A 20,675-nucleotide genomic window follows, 5' to 3' on the forward strand; every position below is an offset into this window, starting at 1 on the left:
GCAAATTGACAGATTATGCAACCTATACACTCTGGTCATGCTAATTCGGACATATAAAATTCACTTCCAAGATTCTGGAAGTAGTCATTTGATTGGCTAATCCAAAAGGTCACCCTGACGTGACCCCTTATGGGATGTTGTTAGATGTTCATGTAACGTAGTGACCATCTAGATTTTTAGCCCACCATCATCAGATGGTGGGCTATTCAAATCGCTCTGCGTCCGTGGTCCGTGGTCCGTCCGTCCGTCCGTCCGTCCATCCGTCCGTCCCTCCGTCCGTAAACAATTCTTGTTATCGCTATTTCTGAGAAAGTACTGAAGGGATCTTTCTCAAATTTCATATGAAGGTTCCTCTTGGTGCCTAGTTATGCATATTGCGTTTTGAGACCAATCGGATAACAACATGGCCGACAGGCAGCCATTTTGGATTTTGACAATTGAAGTTTGTTATCGCTATTTCTGAGAAAGTACTAAAGGGATCTTTCTCAAATTTCATATGCAGGTTCCCCTTGGTGCCTAGTTATGCATATTGCGATTTGAGACCAATCGGAAAACAACATGGCCGACAGGCAGCCATCTTGGATTTTGACAATTGAAGTTTGTTATTACTATTTCTGAGAAAGTACTGAATGGATCTTTCTGAAATTTTATATGTAGGTTTCCCTTGGTGCCTAGTTATGCATATTGCGATTTGAGACCAATCTGAAAACAACATGGCCGACAGGCAGCCATCTTGGATTTTGACAAATGAAGTTTGTTATCACTATTTCTGAGAAAGTACTGAATTGATCTTTCTCAAATTTCATATTTAAGTTTCCCTTGGTGTCTAGTTATGCATATTGCGTTTTGAGACCAATCTGAAAACAACATGGCCGACAGGCAGCCATCTTGGATTTTGACAATTGAAGTTTGTTATCACTATTTCTGAGAAAGTATTTAAGGGATCTTTCTCAAATTTCATATGTAAGTTCCCCTTGGTGCCTAGTTATGCATATTGCATTTTGAGACCAATCTGAAAATAACATGGCCGACAGGCAGCCGTCTTGGATTTTGACAATTGAAGTTTGTTATCGCTATTTCTGAGAAAGTACTGAAGGGATCTTTCTCAAATTTCATATGGAGGTTCCCCTTGGTGCCTCTTTATGCTTATTGCATTTTGAGGTCAATTGGAAAACAATATGGCCGACAGGCAGCCATCTTGGATTTTGACAATTGAAGTTTGTTATCGCTATTTCTGAGAAAGTACTGAAGGGATCTTTCTCAAATTTCATATGGAGGTTCCCCTTGGTGCCTCTTTATGCTTATTGCATTTTGAGATCAATTGGAAAACAATATGGCCGACAGACCGCCATCTTGGATTTTGACAATTGAAGTTTGTTATCTCTATTTCTCAAAGTACTGAATGGATCTTGCTCAAATTTCATAAGTAGGTTCCCCCTGGTCCATTGTATTGCATTTTTGGACCAGTCTGTCCTCAAAACAACCTGGCAAACAAACAGCCATTATCGTTAAATCTCAAATTTCTTATGTAGCTAGGATTCCCTTGTTTGAAAAGTACTGGAGGGATGTCTCAATTTGCACAGATTAGTAAAATGAAGGGAAAAGTAGAGAAAAGATCAATCTGACATGGAACTTATGAAGATCATTCAATGGTGGGCGCCAAGATCCCTCTGGGATCTCTTGTAATTAGATTGTTATCCAGCTGGAATCTTTTAATACTGGATTGCCTCCCTTTAGTCTGAAATTATGATGTTTAATTATACAAGATGGAGGTTGTTGTTTCAGGTTATGGTGATTTGAACGAAATCCTTTTCACTTTAGTTTATAATGAACATAACTATGCTTCCAGGCATATTTTTATTCAATATTTTGTTTTAGAATTACAAACGACTGAATTCAATTGTGTCATTTTTCATCTGAAACAGAGAATTATTGTTATTTTGATATTTTACCTATTTTGTTAAATCAGTACATATCGTTATTAATTCATCAAAATGAGATTTGTTTCTTGTTATGAAATGTGCTTTCATGTTTCAAATTCTTATAAAATACCATGTGGAATATACATAAATTTGTATCTCCCTCAGGTATATTGACACAAATGTATATATTTACATTACATTATTATTGTCAGGGGTTGTAAAATAAAGTATTTTTCTTATTTTTTATATTTTATGTATTACATTTATTACATATACCGGTATTTACATGTATTGCAATTGGTAACAAGATTTTAATGTTGACCTGGTAGGTATCTCATTGTAAATAGAATGGAATGTCAATCAGGATTGTAGACGGTTTGGCTCCTAAAATGCCATCAAAAGCTTGTATTGAAAATGAAAGGATTTCTCTTGGAAATAAGTGAATTGCATTTAATTGATTGCAGCCAAACTTTTGACATTTCATTTTGTCTTCATGCAATGAAATGATTGAAATATTAATAGTAGAAATATTCCATGTACATCAGTAGTGTAATGTACGTTAAAGAAATAAAAATTAAATCCAATCACAAGATTTATTATTTACCAAAGCTGATATCCTATACAAGGGCAAGACGCAAACAAATACTTTCCTTGTGACGTCATAATTGCAATTTTTATACACTGATAGGCGGTAGTTTGACGTCTAAATTAAATCAAATAGGCTGACTTTGAAAACTTTGTTAGCCCCATTAGCACATGTGATCCAAATCCCGACAAATCATCATCGACTCTGTATCAAAAACACGAACCTTCTGTGTTTTTCTTGATAATTAAATGTTCCTCTGACGAAGCTGCACAGGTCTACAGAGGTCCCGATATAGTTAACAATGTTTTTCAAACAATTCATTCAAGAAGAGGTTGCTATTTGCAAAATTTAAAGAACGTGAAACCGATGCGTCTTACACATGATGAAGAAGCTTCCTTTCAAAATTCTTTGTTTAAATTATCATTATTGAATCGAAAAATGTCCAGTCGCGTCCTCCAGTGCATTTTAAATTTGGAAATCGCAAACTTAATATATTGCATGCCAAACTAAGACACCAATGTAATTCCCTTAATTATGATCTTTTTAGAGTAAACCATGCAGAAAGCGCAGCTTGTATTTGTGGTCATCCTTGTGAGAATGCCTTTTTATGGAAGTCACCGTTTTACGTATTTAGTAAACCGTATATTATATAATTTTTGCATTCATCCACGTTAATGTAACTATGCCTTGTAATACACTGTATATATGTTGGGAGAAGGCGTTGATAAGTTGTTGTAACTTGTGCCTAATCCGGTTTCTATGCTTTAACAATAAATATGTTTATTAAACTAAACTACCTCCAATGAAGATCATCTCAAACTTCTACTTCGAAAGGGGGGTATACCCGTACGATTACGTGACATTACTAGACAAGTTTTATAAAAAAAATTACCAGGAAAATATAAGTTTTATACTAGTAGAAGCGGATCTGTCCGATACAGATTATAGATATGCGAAATCAATCTGGGCTACCTTTGGCATGACATGCTTTGGGGAGTACCATTAACTCAACATAAAGACAGATGTGTTGCTATTAGCTGGGGTGTTCGAGAACATTCGCTCCATCAGTCTAGACTATTATCATTTAGACCCAGCACATCACTACACGGCGCCTGGATTTTCGGAGGCAATGTTGAAAATGACAGGAGTAGAACTTCAACTTCTTGACGATATTGACATGGTATTCGCGGTGGTGTGTCCATCATTCCAAAGACATTTGCTCAAGCCAATAGCCTAAAAGCCCCAGATTACGATCCGACAAAACCAAATACTTTACTTACATACTTGACATGAACAATTTGTACGGTACTAGTATGTTTGAATCCCTACCAGAAAAAGACTTTGCGTGGTTGACAACCGAGCAAATCTCAATGTTTGATGTTTCTAAAATTGAAGACGATGCGGAAACATTTTAGAAGTTGACCTCGAATATCCGGATCATTTGCATGACATACATAATGACTATCCCCTAGCCCCTCAGAACATCGAAATTTGAAGATCAAAGCCAAACTTTCAACCTTTTCAAATATCCAACAAAGATCTTGACGCGGTCAACGAAGAAAACGAACGTTGTCTTTAAGGTTTTCATGTATGAGTTCCATTACGACTTTATCAAACAGAAGTATGGATCTAAAGCTGAATTACTCTTCAATGACACCGACTCTCTTGCGTACTGTATAGAAACACCAGAATGGAACAGAGCCATTAACGCCGACATGTTTGGCACAAACAATTACCCAAAAGACAGTCCTTAAATTGTAAAGTGCTGGATGTCTTCGACAGTATGCTTCAGTGAGGAGGCACCATAAATCGGCAAAAGTTCCGGACTATCACAAGGAGACTTAACACAAACATACCGCAGCCTCCTAAAACACACATACGCACTCACCACACGCATGCATATCGCATGCATGTCGCATGCACGGGAGGCCGTCCTTAAATGACCTTAGCTATCGATAGGACGTTAAACAAATAAAACCAAACCAAACTGTAAAGTCCTCGAAAAATGAAAGGCGAATGTAAAGATCAAATCATGGATCAGCTCGTCGGATTAAAACCAAAAGTGTACAGTCTGATGTGTGGGAGTTTAGAGAAACATACGGCCCTCCACCACTGGGTTGCGAGTTCGAAACCTACGTGGGGCAGTTGCCAGCTACTGACCGTAGGCCGGTGGTTTTTCTCCGGGTACTTCGGCTTTCCTCCACCTCCAAAACCTGGCACGTCCTTAAATGACCCTGGCTGTTAATAGGACGTTAAACAAAAACAAACAAACCAAAGTACGGCCAAGGGGGTAAAGAAAAGCGTTATTGAGAAACACTTGCGACATCAAGCTTACTTACTCTGTCTTTCTGAACAAAGCAGTTACAAACATAAAATGAATCTGATACGAAGTTTTGATCACCAACTCTACAGCATAACCGTCAACAAGACCAGTTTGTCTCCGTACGACGACAAACGATAGTTCACTGGCATAGAAAGTTTGGCTTACGGTCGTTATAATTGTTTACAGTGATGAACCATTTCATGCATTTGATATGAATTCTGACCTAATATGGTTTATCGCTTGTACAACTACATATATAGGTCATTTATTTCTGCAAAGATGTATTTTACTGCTAATTTTGATTGTTCTTAATTTCTCAATGAATTCAGCTATTAATCGGACGTTAGGCAATATAATGATTTCTTTTTATATATGATGCTAAGTAGCATGGAAGTATGAAATGTTCATCTACTCCAATAAAATTCTAAAACATCAGTCAATAGTTTGTTTGCTATGCTATTACCTTATAAAAACAGAAAGAAAAAACAATGACAACATTGATGGTTTTCACAAGTTTTATTTACAGCAAAAAAGATACAGCATTCATGATTATACACATAACATTTAAGTTATGAAAGAAAACTTTCAAGATGAAAAATATTTTATTCCTCAGATTCATCATCAACATCGGTTTCGCCCTCGTCTTCCGTTTTATAAATGTCCTCATTATCCGAACTTTCATAATCCGTATTATCACTCTCCTAGTCATCGTTGTCGGATGGAATCTAAATATTCCTCAAATTCGTATTAATATTGTCTTAATCTCTTTCTGATTGCCTTGTTTCCATTCGTACCACTATCAATGTATATTTTATATTGTGTCCATAATTTTCTCCTGTAAATGAAGGTATCGTAGTTGCATATATCATAAGAGTTTTTCATATGTATACATCCATGAATTTTTGTGTGTCGGCGTCTTTAAGCTTCATGTCTCTTCTTTTTTCTGCTTCCGGTTCAGACATCTTTCCTTGATCTACTTGTCCCGATTTTTCTGCAATTCCTCTTCGTTCTGTTCTTTTGCTATTTCAGCGAATTTCATATAGACGTAAGAATCTTAATCTTTTGTAGTCAAATCATCGTCACTGTCCTTTGATAGCATTCTTTAATAATAATCTTTTTACGAGGCACATTCTCATGGACTTCGTCAATCTTTGATGGGAACTGATCAGGACACCAAAACTTGATATGATCTTGTAGATCACGACTGTTTTCAAACACAAGTCCGCATTCATATCCGATATTTTGATATCCGATCGAGATTTCTTACAGAGGAGACTCCTCGGAATACGATTGTTTGACCAACTTCTTGTCTTGAACCCATTTTATATTGGCTGAACACATTACCACGCAAACGTAATGATTCAGGAGTGGTTGGCTTCAAATCAATCATTTGATAGTCAGGTCCTGTATATCCGATAGGGTTACTCAAATTAAAGTAAATATAAGTGATCTTTCCAACTCATGTTTGCTTAATGGAAGGATATTTAACTATTCACAGCTATATACATACCGAACCATAACTAGTTGGCTAATTATAGACCCGACGTAATGTATATAAAGCCATGATGATGTTGCTGGTTTAAAGTCTCGATTTAGGTTACAACCTCTACTCGCGACTCTAGGTTAGAACATTAGTCCGGGGTGACTGTTAGGTGTTGTCAGTTGGTGATCCCCTCCTCCTTTCTCCACGCGGGCTACGGCGGAGTTTATAGAGCCATTCTTCATCCCTCACGTTAAAAAGGGGAAGGATTTTCACGGTCAAGGTCACATAAACTGGTCTGTGGGGGACAATAGGTAGGTCCCTCATCCCTCATTGGTCCCTCATCGATCCATTCCGCCATGGAGGGATTTACTATACATATAGAAGGAGGGACAGCTTTATGCGGATCTGTCATTTCCTATTCATCAGACGGTTAAAGTCCATTGGTGTTTGAGTACCTTCATTTGGCAATTTCTGTCTCCGACCCAGAGTGCAAAATGATATACATGTACATAGATCTTCGCACATCAACCAGATCTATCAAATGTCGACATACAGAAGCCATTATTCCTGTCAATCAGTAGTACTGACTGTGAGTGGTTACCCGTTCCGCTATAAGCACATCACCAGCTTCATCAGAGGAAACATCGTATGGGTAAAACTTTGATGACTGAACAAACTTCCGTTTGATTTTACTGTACCGATTTCTTTGCAGTGAAACTTTGGATTTAAGTGTTGAAGTGAGGTTGTTTATCAATCGTAACATCTCGGGGAAATTTCCGGCAACACTCGGAAATCCAATCGCCTTGAATCCTTTAATCATATAATTTCAACTGAAAATCAGTATTTACACAAACCATAATTTCTGTGAGTGATAAAGATCTATGATAAGTGAGTGTTCGTACTACTCAATATTCAGACTGTCAATTGTATTAACGGTAGTTTGTGACGAATTTGTGTTTCCCAGTAAGTTTAAATCATGGAAAATCCCCCTTTCGTCTCTGCATTCTTTATAATAATTTCTCTGGAGAACATGCAACGGGCACGACGTATGTTTTTCAGTGATGTAGCCACTACCTACTACAATGAGACATCCTCAAAACGACCCAGATTGTGTTCACGAGGCTATAGTTAGATGCTGGTTTATCGCCTATACGACTCCGCCTATTACTAAGTTTACAATAGTCTAACTGATAACTTTCAGTGTTCTGTCGGCATTCGTTACTGGTTTACCGCCTACATGACTCGGCCTATTTCTAAGTTTTGTCTGACTGACTATATTCTGTGGGCTGTAGTAAGTTCCTGGTTTATCGCCTACATGACTCGGCCTATGTCTAGGTTTTGTCTGACTGACTATATTCTGTGGGCTGTAGTAAGTTACTGGTTTACCGCCTACATGACTCCGCCTATTGCTAGGTTTCTGTCTGACTATAATCAGTGTTCTGTCGGCGATAGTTATTCACTGGTTTATCGCCTACATGACTCCGAGTTTCACTAAAGGTCGTAGGTCTACACGTAAACGCAAACAGGTGTAAATGTATTTGAACCTAGGGGCCGCGGTGGCCGAGTGGTTAAGGTGTACCGACACTTTATCTCTAGCCCTTGGGTTGCGAGTTCGAAATCTACGTGGAGCAGTTGCCAGGTACTGACCGTAGGCCGGTGGTTTTTCTTCGGGTACTCCGGCTTTCCTCCACCTCCAAACCTGGCACGTCCTTAAATGACCCTGGCTGTTAATATGACGTTAAACAAAATAAACCAACATTTTAACCTAACCTAGTGTGTACATTTTTGGTGTGCCACGTGGGTTTCAAATGACCCTTTTATTTTGATACCTTTAATCGACCACGGACTTTTACAAACGACATATCAGATATATCAGATCTAGCACCATGCTAAACAAATTGAGAGTTTAATTCAGTAAAACGAAAACGAATTAGACTGTACATATATCTAAGTCCGTAAATCTGCCGGAAGTTGATCTAGCCTTTAAAACACATAAAATTCCCTAAAACCTCAGTCGGCCCACAGGGGTTTGTTACGAATGTTTATGATAAAAATCCAAAATAGAGCCGTGATATACATAAACTGATCACGGATTTATATATTTTTTAAAAAATATTTTTTATCATAAACATTAATTACAAACCCCTGTGGTCGGCCCGAATTTCATGCCCCAAATTTCACTTACGCTGAAACGGGTCCACAGAGGCCTATAGTTTTAATCAAAATGCTGTGTTCCCTATTTAGAGAGGAGCCGTGTTCTAGCAGTGGTAATTTATTGTCATTTTTTTAAATAAAGGTAACTTGACATTTGTAAGGTGTCATTGATAACAAGTATACAATGAGAGGTATGAATAACCGTCCTTCTTTATGACTAGAAGTCTTTTGTAACTACACGCCGCCCCACTGCCCTCGCCAATACACCCGGTCGATTATCTAATTGAAATACCTATACCGTACTTGGACGTATATCTATACCTGAGAATAAGTCTATCTTCAATTATCGCTCTATTCAATTTTACGTGTCACTAAACCCTTAGAAAACCTACAGTTTGATTAAACAAAATCTGTAGGAAGAACTCCGTGCAAGATTATCGTTACTCCTCGGGGTTTATCGTTTAACTGTGACGTAACGATCCCATTGTTGTCGGTTGCTAGGGGCGACGTTGTCGGTGTCTAGGACGTACAGTTGGCGGCAAACATTGGCAGCGGTGTACTTTATCAAACCGTTAACTCACAGAACAATCAAGGTAAGAAACAACAGTCGAGTGTCATACACAACAGACGGAATATTTATTGCTACCACAGAAATCGGATATTGCATAGCTATTTATTCGTTAAGTACCACCGGGAAAGAAACGAAAAATATTAATTTTTAATTTGATTTGAGGACTTTTAAAGCTCGTGGTTTTCCATTTAGTGAGATGACGACTGTAGGCGTGGATTCGGGGTATAACAATCAGGCACAGCCCATGAAGATACCTAGCTATTCCTACCAATATCCTTCCCATAGGAAAGTACAGTTAGCCGCTGTCAAGGATGGTCTGTTCCACCCCAAACTTCCCAGTTTCCGGAGAATGGATATGGATACGGCGGGACACAAGCTTCCATATGAGCACTGCAGAACCACCACCACATGTGGCCCAGGTAAAAGTCACCACATTTAGCGTATCTTTTTTAAAAATGCTATCATAGTTTTAGAAATTCTGTCTAAAAATCTCTCGTAATGTTTGCCGTTTTAAAGCTATACAAACTTGCGTTAACGATTTAGTGTATGGTATTGTGTGTTATACGTGTATACGTACTGGGCAAGCGGTTAGCCGTTAATCCGATATAATCTCATATAGGTACAAAGTATACAATACAACCCGATACACGTGTGTATCTTAACATACAACCCGATACACGTGTGTATCTTAACAGAGACAACACTCCTTAAAGCGTCACTATCCCGATTTTTTTTAAATTAAATTTTGTCCCGTATCGATAATTCTATTTCATCGCACTTTGTCCTGAGTACGAAAAGAACCCATATGAGTTAATAAAGTTCATCCCCATTCTTAATATGATTCAGTTTTTTTTATTAATTCAAACCGTTTGGTTCGTCAATATAGCGGGTGTATGTGCAGGTACAGTCACAGGGGGGTTGACACGTTTCTATGGCCCAGAATGAAAGATCACTTATTGACACGTTCCTATGATCAAAAGAATGGAAAAATAACTTTTGGTCCGAACCCTAGATAACTTATTATTGACAATAAGGGATCAATCTAGGGATCGGGCCATATAGGGTTAATTGTTTTTTTTTTATTCTGGGTCATAGAAACGTGCCAAGCCCCTGTGGGAACAGTGTAAACCGGCAGATATGTTTCGGGTTTCAGTGTAAATAACGTGCATTTTATACAATTGTTTGGGACGCAGAAACAAACAATTTACAAATGCCTCCACATAGCTTCAGCATACAGCAGAATTCACCACACATATATATGGTTCTATAGAACCAGCCCCTAACCCAATTGTTCAATTATTTAGTACAAAGACTAAGCGTCTGATCGGCTCATCGATTGGTACAGCGGCTGACAGTAAAACACACCGTGTCGAAGTCAATATTATATACTACACGCTAATCTTGTACAATTTATCTTTCATTAGAGACAATGGACTTGCTTTTCTTTTATATTTGTGGATATTGGGTAGGGTTTAAAAGTGGCGGACAATTGAAAATTTATTCTGTATTTCAATGCATAATTAGTGAGCTGTTACATTGGTAACACATGGCTCAGTGGTTACGCTGTATGGTTCTGATAGATGGTCTCGCCCCATTTTAACTCTGCATACAGTCTGGAAGTTCAATTAATGTACGCTGCCTGGACACTGTGCTTAGAAAGCTTGTCTCATAATACCTTATACGTCAAATTAACATATCAGTTTCCTTTTTATTTTTCCTTGTTTACTCAACCAACGGGTTCAATAAAGTCACTAACGGGAGAAAAAAAAACGAGCTTTATAAAATAAAGTACCATTTCAAGTGTAATGGACATTTTTCGCATGTATATGTATTTTAAATTGATATCCTGAAAGCTAAATGTCAATACCGACCCCTGAATATATTTCATCGCATTTTACAGTTAAAGTAATTTTAAGTGAGAATATTCACTACCTAAATACATGTTAATATCGAAATCGAAATCAAACTATGTACACTTGTTTCTAGTGAAGGTCAGGCACATCAAACTACAATAGTTACAAATTACAATGTAAGTATGTGTCAATATTGACTTTTCACATTTATTGGGCAGTCTGAATCACACATACATCTACATATACATATACCAAGTCAACAGTGTACACATGTACAATATATACGAAAGTAGGCCGTTGGGTACTGTATATTCTATCAATAGAATCAAATACCGCATTATATATATACATATATATAAATGCTATGTACATAACATTTAATACACTTTAAACCAGAGGTACAAACTGCATTGATATCTCAACCCAGTATCGACTACAGCACTCCTAGTTGACCCATGCCAATATACTACCACAATGTGGCTTGATCGACATTTGAATAAACGGTTTAGAAAACCTTCATCGAAGTATTTTAATCCAACTTATTCTTCACTCTTCATGATAGTTTTCGTCAATACACAAAATATCCAACTCCTTGAAGTCATGTATATAAAATTTCAAATAAGTTCTTATATAATAATCCCATGTTGAATGACGTTTTTCTGAAAGTTTGTTATGTAGAAATGATTTTATTTTTTTTTACAACCGAATTGTGGATCGTCACAAGTTGCAATGTGGTTCCTTGCGCCAGTTTGAGATAGTGGTTTTTTTATATTTTTTTTTTTTACATTCTATGTTTTTAAGGGGAATACAACGTTCGATAAAATACACCTCTATATCATAAACAACAAAATAGTGTCATTTCTACCGAAAGTTTATTATATATCCCCCTAAATGTCTAAACCATACACTATGCACACTTGGGTAGGTCCAAATACACCTATAGACTTTATGAATTCTCGTGTCCCTGTGATTTGAGAGCATTGCGTTTATCTCGGTTAATATTTAGCAACAATGGTTATTCATTTCTCTAGTTGACCTCATTGCTTCGACTTTCAGGTAATGGACTGGTAGATATACATTCGAGATAAATCTTTCAGTCAGACTTAATGGGAACTCCACAGCCTTTGTCAAAGTTAAATGCATTGACAGCTACAAGCTAGAATAAATCATTTGCTTGGCGAAATTAGGACGAAATACAAACATTATTTCTTGACACGATCTTGTTAAAATCGGGGCGTCTTGAAGGCGTTAATGATTAGCTATTCAGGTGTTTGTTTAATACTTGAGCCGTGCAGATTATTTTTTATTTAATACTGCTTAAATTGTTTTCACGTGTAGTTTGGTAACGGTGACATGGCGATCGGCGTTCTGTCCACAACGCGTATCCATGAATACTCACTTTGGAGATTTATTCTCGTTCAGTGATGGAAATGGCAAGTTGATGTCAATAAAGAATTTTGTATACACACGCACGTATCATATCGAGCTGTCGATTTTTCAGACTTGTTGAATAAATTTTATGAATACTTTTAGAATAAGATTTTCATTAATGTTAAATCCAATATTGCATAATTCTTGCTTTCATTTGAAGATAATAAATAAATCTAAATGACGATGACAATATTTATTCTCATAAACATATAAAGTGTAGAGAATTATATACATACAAAATTTGTACTATACACACACACATGTACATCGATACATTTGTTAAGCAAGAGATTATCTTAAATATTGTTGAGTCGTATACTTATTTCTTTAATTAATTTCACAGGTGATTTTAATTCATCGTCTACTACAAAATTAAAAAGTGTATTAAATTTGAATGTACTTGGTCTTTCAAAGAAAACCCTTTAGAACATTGATGTTGAATCTCATTCAAATAAATGTCACATTATGCGAAACATTTTCGGCTATGACCAGTTTCGACTCAAGGTCGACTAAAACGGGAAACGAGGTTTGCTAAATTGTGATTTATCTTTGAATAAATTATTAAAGAATTCCGTGTTTGCCATATCAAACTGTATTTACGTTCAAACGTGCCCTTTCTGTGTTAAGTGTTAACCCGGGATTGTATAAAACGAGCGTTAGCGGAGGCCTTCAATAAATAATGACGGAATTTAATTGTGAGGTCGTAAAATAAGGTTTAGTGAGACTAAGTTGTGTGTAATAAACTTATAGATTGTTGTAAGCCTATTATTAATAAACCCTTTACGGAAAACCAGCCAAGCGTAACCGGGTATGTTATGAATTCAAAACCAGAACGAACTCATGAATAACGGTTAATGGCGTTTTAAGGGCACACGGAACAATTTATGAGACTACAATATTTCTGTCTTGAGCAGTTTACTGACATTAAATAAGTCCAATGTTTAATAGTATATTGTTTAATGAGGTTATATTTTAATATGTCCAATGTTTAATAGTATATAGTTTAGCGTAGGTTATGTTTTAATAAGTCCAATGTTTAATAGTATATAGTTTAGCGTAGGTTATGGTTTAATATGTCCAATGTTTAATTGTATATAGTTAATGAGGTTATGTTTTTATATTTCCAATGTTTAATAGTATATAGTTAATGAGGTTATGTTTTTATATTTCCAATGTTTAATAGTATATAGTTTAATAAGGTTATGTTTTAATATGTCCAATGTTTAATAGTATATAGTTTAGCGTAGGTTATGGTTTAATATGTCCAATGTTTAATTGTATATAGTTAATGAGGTTATGTTTTTATATTTCCAATGTTTAATAGTATATAGTTAATGAGGTTATGTTTTTATATTTCCAATGTTTAATAGTATATAGTTTAATAAGGTTATGTTTTAATATGTCCAATGTTTAATAGTATATAGTTAATGAGGTTATGTTTTTATATTTCCAATGTTTAATAGTATATAGTTTAATAAGGTTATGTTTTAATATGTCCAATGTTTAATAGTATATAGTTAATGAGGTTATGTTTTTATATTTCCAATATTTAATAGTATATAGTTAATGAGGTTATGTTTTAATACATTGTGTGTGTATGTCCAATGTTTAATAGTATATAGTTTAGCGTAGGTTATGTTTTAAATGTCCAAATACTTTATAAGTCCTTGAGGAAATCTACTAACTTTGGACTAGTGTAAGTTTCAGGCAATATTAATTTCAATGGCAAAATAGTGATACACAATACATGTAGTGGCTTACAAGTCCACATTGAGTGTAAATATCTTCACGGTTTTAATCAGAATTACTTTTCATGTGATAATTTTAGGAATATATGTATTGGTATGTGGCAATTTAATAAAAATAAATCCCGATTTCCAATGTGTTGTCTCCGGGAAATGCTACCGTAAAAAACACCATCCGTTACCAAAAATGATATATATTTTTTTTATATTTGCTGCCGTTTCTTCTTTTCATATAATATTTTATGCTTCCAGTCGACAATATGGTGCAATAAAACTGATGATAAATTATCTTATGATAAATATGAACATCAAAACGGGACAGCTCATATCTTGGACAACAACTCTTACCATAAGCGTTCGCATAGAGAAAAAGTCCAGACTCTATTACCGAAAATGTCCTTTACTCTTAAAAGTATGAAGACACCAACCCGTACATAGAGGATATTTCATATTATGAAGTGATTCTAGATTCCTAGGATTTTTATACACTTTGATCTAGCCCAAGTTTAGGTCTTGAAAATAAAAACAATGCATAAAAAAAAAAGAAAAAAAATGAAAAAAAATAAAAGAAGATAAATAAAACAAACGTAACGATTATTTATAGTATTTGTGTCAAATTGGAACGAATGTAAGATTCTGTTTATCATATAACTAGGTAATATCATCTGGCTTAAGTTTTTCACTCCTTGCCTCCTACGTGACGTCACAATGCATATCGCGCTATCGAGCTATGACGTAACAATATAAACAACGGGAAACCTACAACCAATCACAGATCTGATAGGGCCTAGATGTTTATACTCCTGTATTCATAATAATTTGATGAACATATTCCACCAATAAAACATCCACCGTGTTTGCATACCGTGCGTTGTGTTCAAAGCTTAAACTCGAAACATGTATTGTGCGTTTGCAAAATCATGTGGTACTGGGGATTCGTCTTTGTGTATTTTGCCCTTTACTGATGTGCACGAGCAATTTCAGACGTTTATAAAGGTAGTAAAAAGTCCATATATCTAGTTCTGTGGGAATGTGATCGGTCCACATACACACAACTGACAAATTCTCAAGTCCCTGTGCATAGGACCGATCACACACAGACTAACAGATTCTCAAGTCCCTGTGCATAGGATCTGTCACACACAGGTTAACTAATTCTTAAGTCCCTGTGCATAGGACCCGTCACACACAACTGCCAATTTCTCAAGTCCCTGTGCATAGGATCAGTTACACACAGACTAACGGATCATCAAGTCCCTGTGCATAGGATTGGTCACACACAACTGACAAATACTCAAGTCCCTGTGCATAGGATCGGTTACACAAGGACTAACTAATTCTCAAGTCCCTGTGCATAGGATCGACCATACACGGACTAACTAATTCTCAAGTCCCTGTGCATAGGATCGACCATACACGGACTAACTAATTCTCATGCCCCTGTGCATATGATCGGTCATACGCGGACTAACTAATTCTCATGCCCCTGTGCATATGATCGGCCATACACGGACTAACTAATTCCCATGTTCCTGTGCGTAGGATCGTTCACACACAGCCGAAATAGATCCCTTTGTCGGTATAATATTATAACTACTCTTTTCACAGCTTATCTGTGTCGAGATAAACACAACTATCGATTTTTTAAAAACCCAATATTTGCTCCTGAGCTGCCTATTAATGACTGCAGACTTACACCAACTAGTGATATCTCCTATGGTATTGAGGTGTATATATATACACACACATTGGATTTTATAAAACTGTATGCCTAGTCAGACAGAATGCAGATAGATTTATCAATAATGAAGTTAAAATTCTGATACTTGAATGCTTTACTACTTTCAAAACATGAACACTGACAAATGACGATTCTAAAATGGTCCCACACAGAGCGGGATTCAATTTCAACAGAACGTAACGATATTCAAATTACGAATGAAATTGAATAGCACGTGAATTAATTAACTTGTAATAGAACGCACCGTCATGGCCCTTGACCTTAATTTGAAATCAGTCTTGTCGTTAAAAATGAGCTCGCGAAGCTCTTGATTGAGGAAACTATCATCAAATTAAAATCAAACCAGAGTTGGATGTCTTGCACAACCTTGGTCACGTGTAACGAAAGACAGAAAATTATATAAGTAGGCAAAGATTTAAAAATGTTTCGTTTTGTCTTTTTAGAGGATTTCAAGAGGTCCACGTCAACGCTGTTTGATCCACCAACGAAACAAATGTCTAGTCTGGTATGTCAATACGTATTTCTGTATTTTTGTCTTATTTTGTTTATCCACAACTTTAATCATTTAGCTCGTCTGGCGGGTTACATCTTCCATACATTTGTCTTGTATGGCGAGTAACACCCTCCATACTCTGTCTTGTATGGCGAATAAAACCCTCCATAATCGGTCTTTTATGGCGACTAACACCCTCCATACAGTTGTCTTGTATGGCGAGTAACACCCTCCATACATTTGTCTTCTATGGCGAGTAACACTCTCCATACATTTGTCTTGTATGACGAGTAACACCCTCCATACATTTGTCTTGTATGACGAGTAACACCCTCCATACATTTGTCTTGTATGGCGAGTAACACCCTCCATAATTTATCTTGTATGACGAGTAACACCCTCCATATTTTATCTTGTATGGCGAGTAACACCCTCCATACATTTGTCTTGTATGACGAGTAACACCCTCCATACATTTGTCTTGTATGGCGAGTAACACCCTCCATACATTTGTCTTGTATGACGAGTAACACCCTCCATACATTTGTCTTGTATGGCGAGTAACACCCTCCATAATTTATCTTGTATGGCGACTAACACCCTCCATACATTTGTCTTGTATGGCGAGTAACACCATCCATATTTTATCTTGTATGGCGAGTAACACCATCCATATTTTATCTTGTATAGCGAGTAACTCCCTCCAAACATGTGTTTTATATGAAAAATAATACCCTCCATTCATTAGTTTTGTCTTGCGAGTAACATCCTCCATATATTTTCTTATATTGGATATTTTTTCCTGATCTCGGAAATTCAGTTCTACAGTATACGAAAGTATATATATTTTGATGTATGAAATCAAGCTCTGTATGCTCTATACTGCCATAGTCTAAGCAGTAGATCTTGGCACACACTTGTTTTACTCGCCAGGTTTGGAGGATTGTGTGACGAGCTATGATGTTGTTGTGTTGTGGTTGTTGAATATGTTTCCCTCTCAATATTGTTAACTGGCTTTGGTTTGTTGTACAGGAAATCACACAAACAGGGAAACAGCTACACAGACACTACACAACACCCGACGAACTCAAGTAAGTAGCACGTGCAGACGTGACGTTACCATTGTTACATGATCTTTAGCGGTGTACCCCGAGTGGTTAAGGTGTCCCGACACTTAATCACTAGCCCTCCACCTCTGGGTTGCAAGTTCGAAACCTACGTGGGGCAGTTGCCAGGTACAGACCGGTGGTTTTTCTCCTGGTACATTGTACTCCGGCTTTCCTCCACCTCCAAAACCTGGCACGTCCTTAAATGACTCTAACTGTTGATAGGACGTTAAAAAAAGAAAGTTTATTGGAAGTATAGAAAAATCACATCCGATGTCTTAAGATGAAAAAAGACGTTTTGAATTTGAAAAAAAATATCTTTGATAGACTGATACGACATATATAATGGTCCAAATAGCGAATGAGATCACAAAGTCGGTGCCGTGACCAGGATTTGTTTAATATTTATCTTAAAAAAAGTATAATATAGAACTATCTTTATGCTATGCTGAACATAAAATGTGTTTCTCTGTTATATTATAGGAAAGCGAAAGAAGAATGGTCGGATTTCCTTAACAGATCTCCTGAACGTTTTAACATCAAACTGCCGGAACTTCCAGACAGCAAAGGTATGTAGAAGTAGTCATCATTAATAACACAACAGTGTTCTCTAATTATAAAGATGTAAAAGGTAATGAATGTATTTGATAAGTACATATAAGAATGTAACTTTGTTTGGTTGATTACTTGATAAACACTCGTTTAAGAGATTTTGATAAAGGAAAGGTTTTTCATGGTGCAGAGAAATAATGAAAATCAAATCAACTTCGATCATTTACATGTCGGTTCAGAGTATTCTCTTTATACAAAATAATTCAATATGAATAAATATAAATCATTTTTCTGACATTTTAAATGTTGTTGGTGCGCCTTTGGATTGGTCTTTTGATCTGGCGCTAGTTATCTCCCTTGACAGCATGTTTATTTTGGTACTATGGAACTACCACGAGCTTGATTGGCGGTGAAAGAGTTCTTTTTGTGTATGACTTCGTATTTTTTGTGTTTTTTGTTCATTTTGGTCCTTTTGGTTTGATTCCAAATGATGGAATATTATTTTACAGATTTTTAAAGGACACGTGATGAGGCGACGTTTATTTTACTATGATACTAAGCCTGTTTCCTTCTAAACAGCTAAAAAGTAAACTATAACAAACTTTTTCTTTGTTACAGATCAAAGATTTTTAGGTTACTCTGTACGTTACCTGAGACCAGAAATTACGAAATCTTGGAGGGTGAGTATTAAGTAACTTGAGTGCAGACAAGTTCAATATCCAAAGCCTTTCCGTGATTGGTCAGTTTGATATGTAAGCTCGTTTGTAATAGGTCAAATTAGGATGCTAACATTTTATGATTGGTCCAATGAAATTATCTTTAATGAATTAAACTTTTTTTTTTTGATGTATTTACTATCTAAATTATCAGTAACGGTTACCTTCAAACAAACTTTAACGGATACTGTAAAATCATATTTTTGTTTGAATTGAATTTCTTAGGTTACAGATCTATTATACTGTGGGCACTTTAATTCATGGACTAATATTACCGAAAAATGTCTAATCAACTTATAATATAACAATTAGTGTTCAATTACAGTAGTAATTCATGGATTTATAATCCATGAATCCATGGGCGTGTTAAATTTGACGATAAAAGATTACCAAAGCAATCATGGAAAATTAAACCCCACAAAAATTAAAGATTTTAATCAGGACGGTTACATTGCAAGAAACTTCAGATATAAATAAGAAACTATATAATTTTTGGGATTTGGTTGACATTTCTTGACGTCTGATGCATGACGCACTTGCCTTCTTTTTACAGTACACCCTAAAACAGGAACCCACGCTCGACCAGTACGGCCAGCGACCAATGCCCGCTAACGTTTTGTAAGTACTCTCGTGCGATGACGTCATTGACTCTTTGTTTAGCATCTGAACTTGCCGTGGTAATTTTGTGGACTGTACCTCAGGTCCTTACCGTACTGGGCTTAGTAAACAGACACGGTCATTAACTCCCTACCGGTGAAACCGGGTACGACTATGTCTCTTCTCCGTCCGTCTTGTACGTAACGCCAAAGTTTGTCAGTGTTCTAGCGCCTACGATCCTTTGAGGGATTTCGATCAAATTATACACACTGATAAATGACCTTATTAATATCGGACAAGTTCGAGTTTCAGGGTCAAGGTCACGGCTACTAGTTTTAGTGAGGGCTGGTAACGGACATGTATTACTTGAACTTGTTTTTCTAAATCATCAGTCGGCATACGTGAAGATAAATGAAGTTTGAATGATTTTATATATTATATATAATATTCCAAATTATCAACATTGGCCTCCATAAATTATGTATATTTTACGATTCTTATGTCATATTTAACAATTCTTTCTTTGTTTTCCATTCAGTGCCCGATACAGGGACACCTACCCACAGTACAGCAGGAATATCTCGTCAGAGGCGTGGAGATAGTCACCAAACCAATAGTATTCAGTGTTTCAAAATGAGATAACCAATCTGGAGAAGTGTAACAAAAGGACCAACAATCAGCTTTGTTACAAAAAAGTTTTAACCAATTGGAACTGTCAGCATGTTGTGTACTCATTGCTCAAATGTTGTTATTGTACAGTATTGTTAAACCGGATCCAGAAACAGGAGTATAATAGCCAAAACCTTCACGGTCAGGCGTGGATCCGGATTTACCCTCAAAGTATTATCTTATAAACCCATCTCAGTATTTGTTGTTACATTTTTTTCCCATTTTATCATAGTTTATATATAGATAAAGACTATTTCTATAATTGTTTACAAAATTTGTGATTTCCTATGTGATATTTATACCGTATATATACTGCTTTATACACGTTGTCTTAATATATGAAACTAAGCATGACACACTTTATGTCTATATAATGATAGCAAAAAAAAGGTTATTGATTTTTTAAACGGAGCTTCTTTTTTCAAAAATATCAATTTTTAGTGGTAAAATTTTCAATATGTGTTGGATTTTGTTAATATAATTTTTTTCTCAATAATTTTTTTTCAAAACGACCTTGAAAATTCCATATTTACAGTGCAGCCTCTTATGTTCATAGCCATCAGTATTATTGTTGTTGGTGTAACTTTTCGAAGAATTATTTTATCATGTTCATGCAGTGCTGTGTTATACGTCTCTGTAAAAAATAAATATTTTACCAAAAATACACTGTTTATCAATTTTTAATATACAGTAGTAGGGTGTTTACTTATATATTTATATCGTATTGTCGTTG

The 20,675-nt window shown here is 36.0% G+C and overlaps 1 protein-coding gene across 1 annotated transcript; it reads left to right on the top strand.

Moving 5' to 3' along the window:
* Positions 1 to 8,930: 8,930 nt before the first annotated feature.
* Positions 8,931 to 20,598, top strand: LOC117337956 (testis, prostate and placenta-expressed protein-like). The gene is made up of 8 exons (XM_033899112.1): positions 8,931 to 9,061; positions 9,232 to 9,458; positions 16,253 to 16,314; positions 17,335 to 17,393; positions 17,892 to 17,977; positions 18,579 to 18,640; positions 19,230 to 19,294; positions 19,812 to 20,598. Exons 2-8 carry the CDS (start codon positions 9,236 to 9,238, stop codon positions 19,873 to 19,875), a joined length of 621 nt encoding a protein of 206 aa, XP_033755003.1. The 5' UTR covers positions 8,931 to 9,061; positions 9,232 to 9,235; the 3' UTR covers positions 19,876 to 20,598.
* The last annotated feature ends 77 nt before the right edge of the window (positions 20,599 to 20,675 follow it).

The sequence above is a fragment of the Pecten maximus genome, chromosome 11 (genome assembly GCF_902652985.1).
Source record: "Pecten maximus chromosome 11, xPecMax1.1, whole genome shotgun sequence".
Classification (NCBI taxonomy): domain Eukaryota; kingdom Metazoa; phylum Mollusca; class Bivalvia; order Pectinida; family Pectinidae; genus Pecten; species Pecten maximus.

Bases quoted from the DNA above. Each gene is read 5' to 3' on its own strand.
- LOC117337956 (XM_033899112.1), top strand. From the start codon at position 9,236: ATGACGACTGTAGGCGTGGATTCGGGGTATAACAATCAGGCACAGCCC. The intron at 16,315-17,334 runs GTATGTCAATAC...TTTGTTGTACAG, and splicing joins CGAAACAAATGTCTAGTCTG to GAAATCACACAAACAGGGAA. The intron at 17,394-17,891 runs GTAAGTAGCACG...GTTATATTATAG, and splicing joins ACAACACCCGACGAACTCAA to GAAAGCGAAAGAAGAATGGT.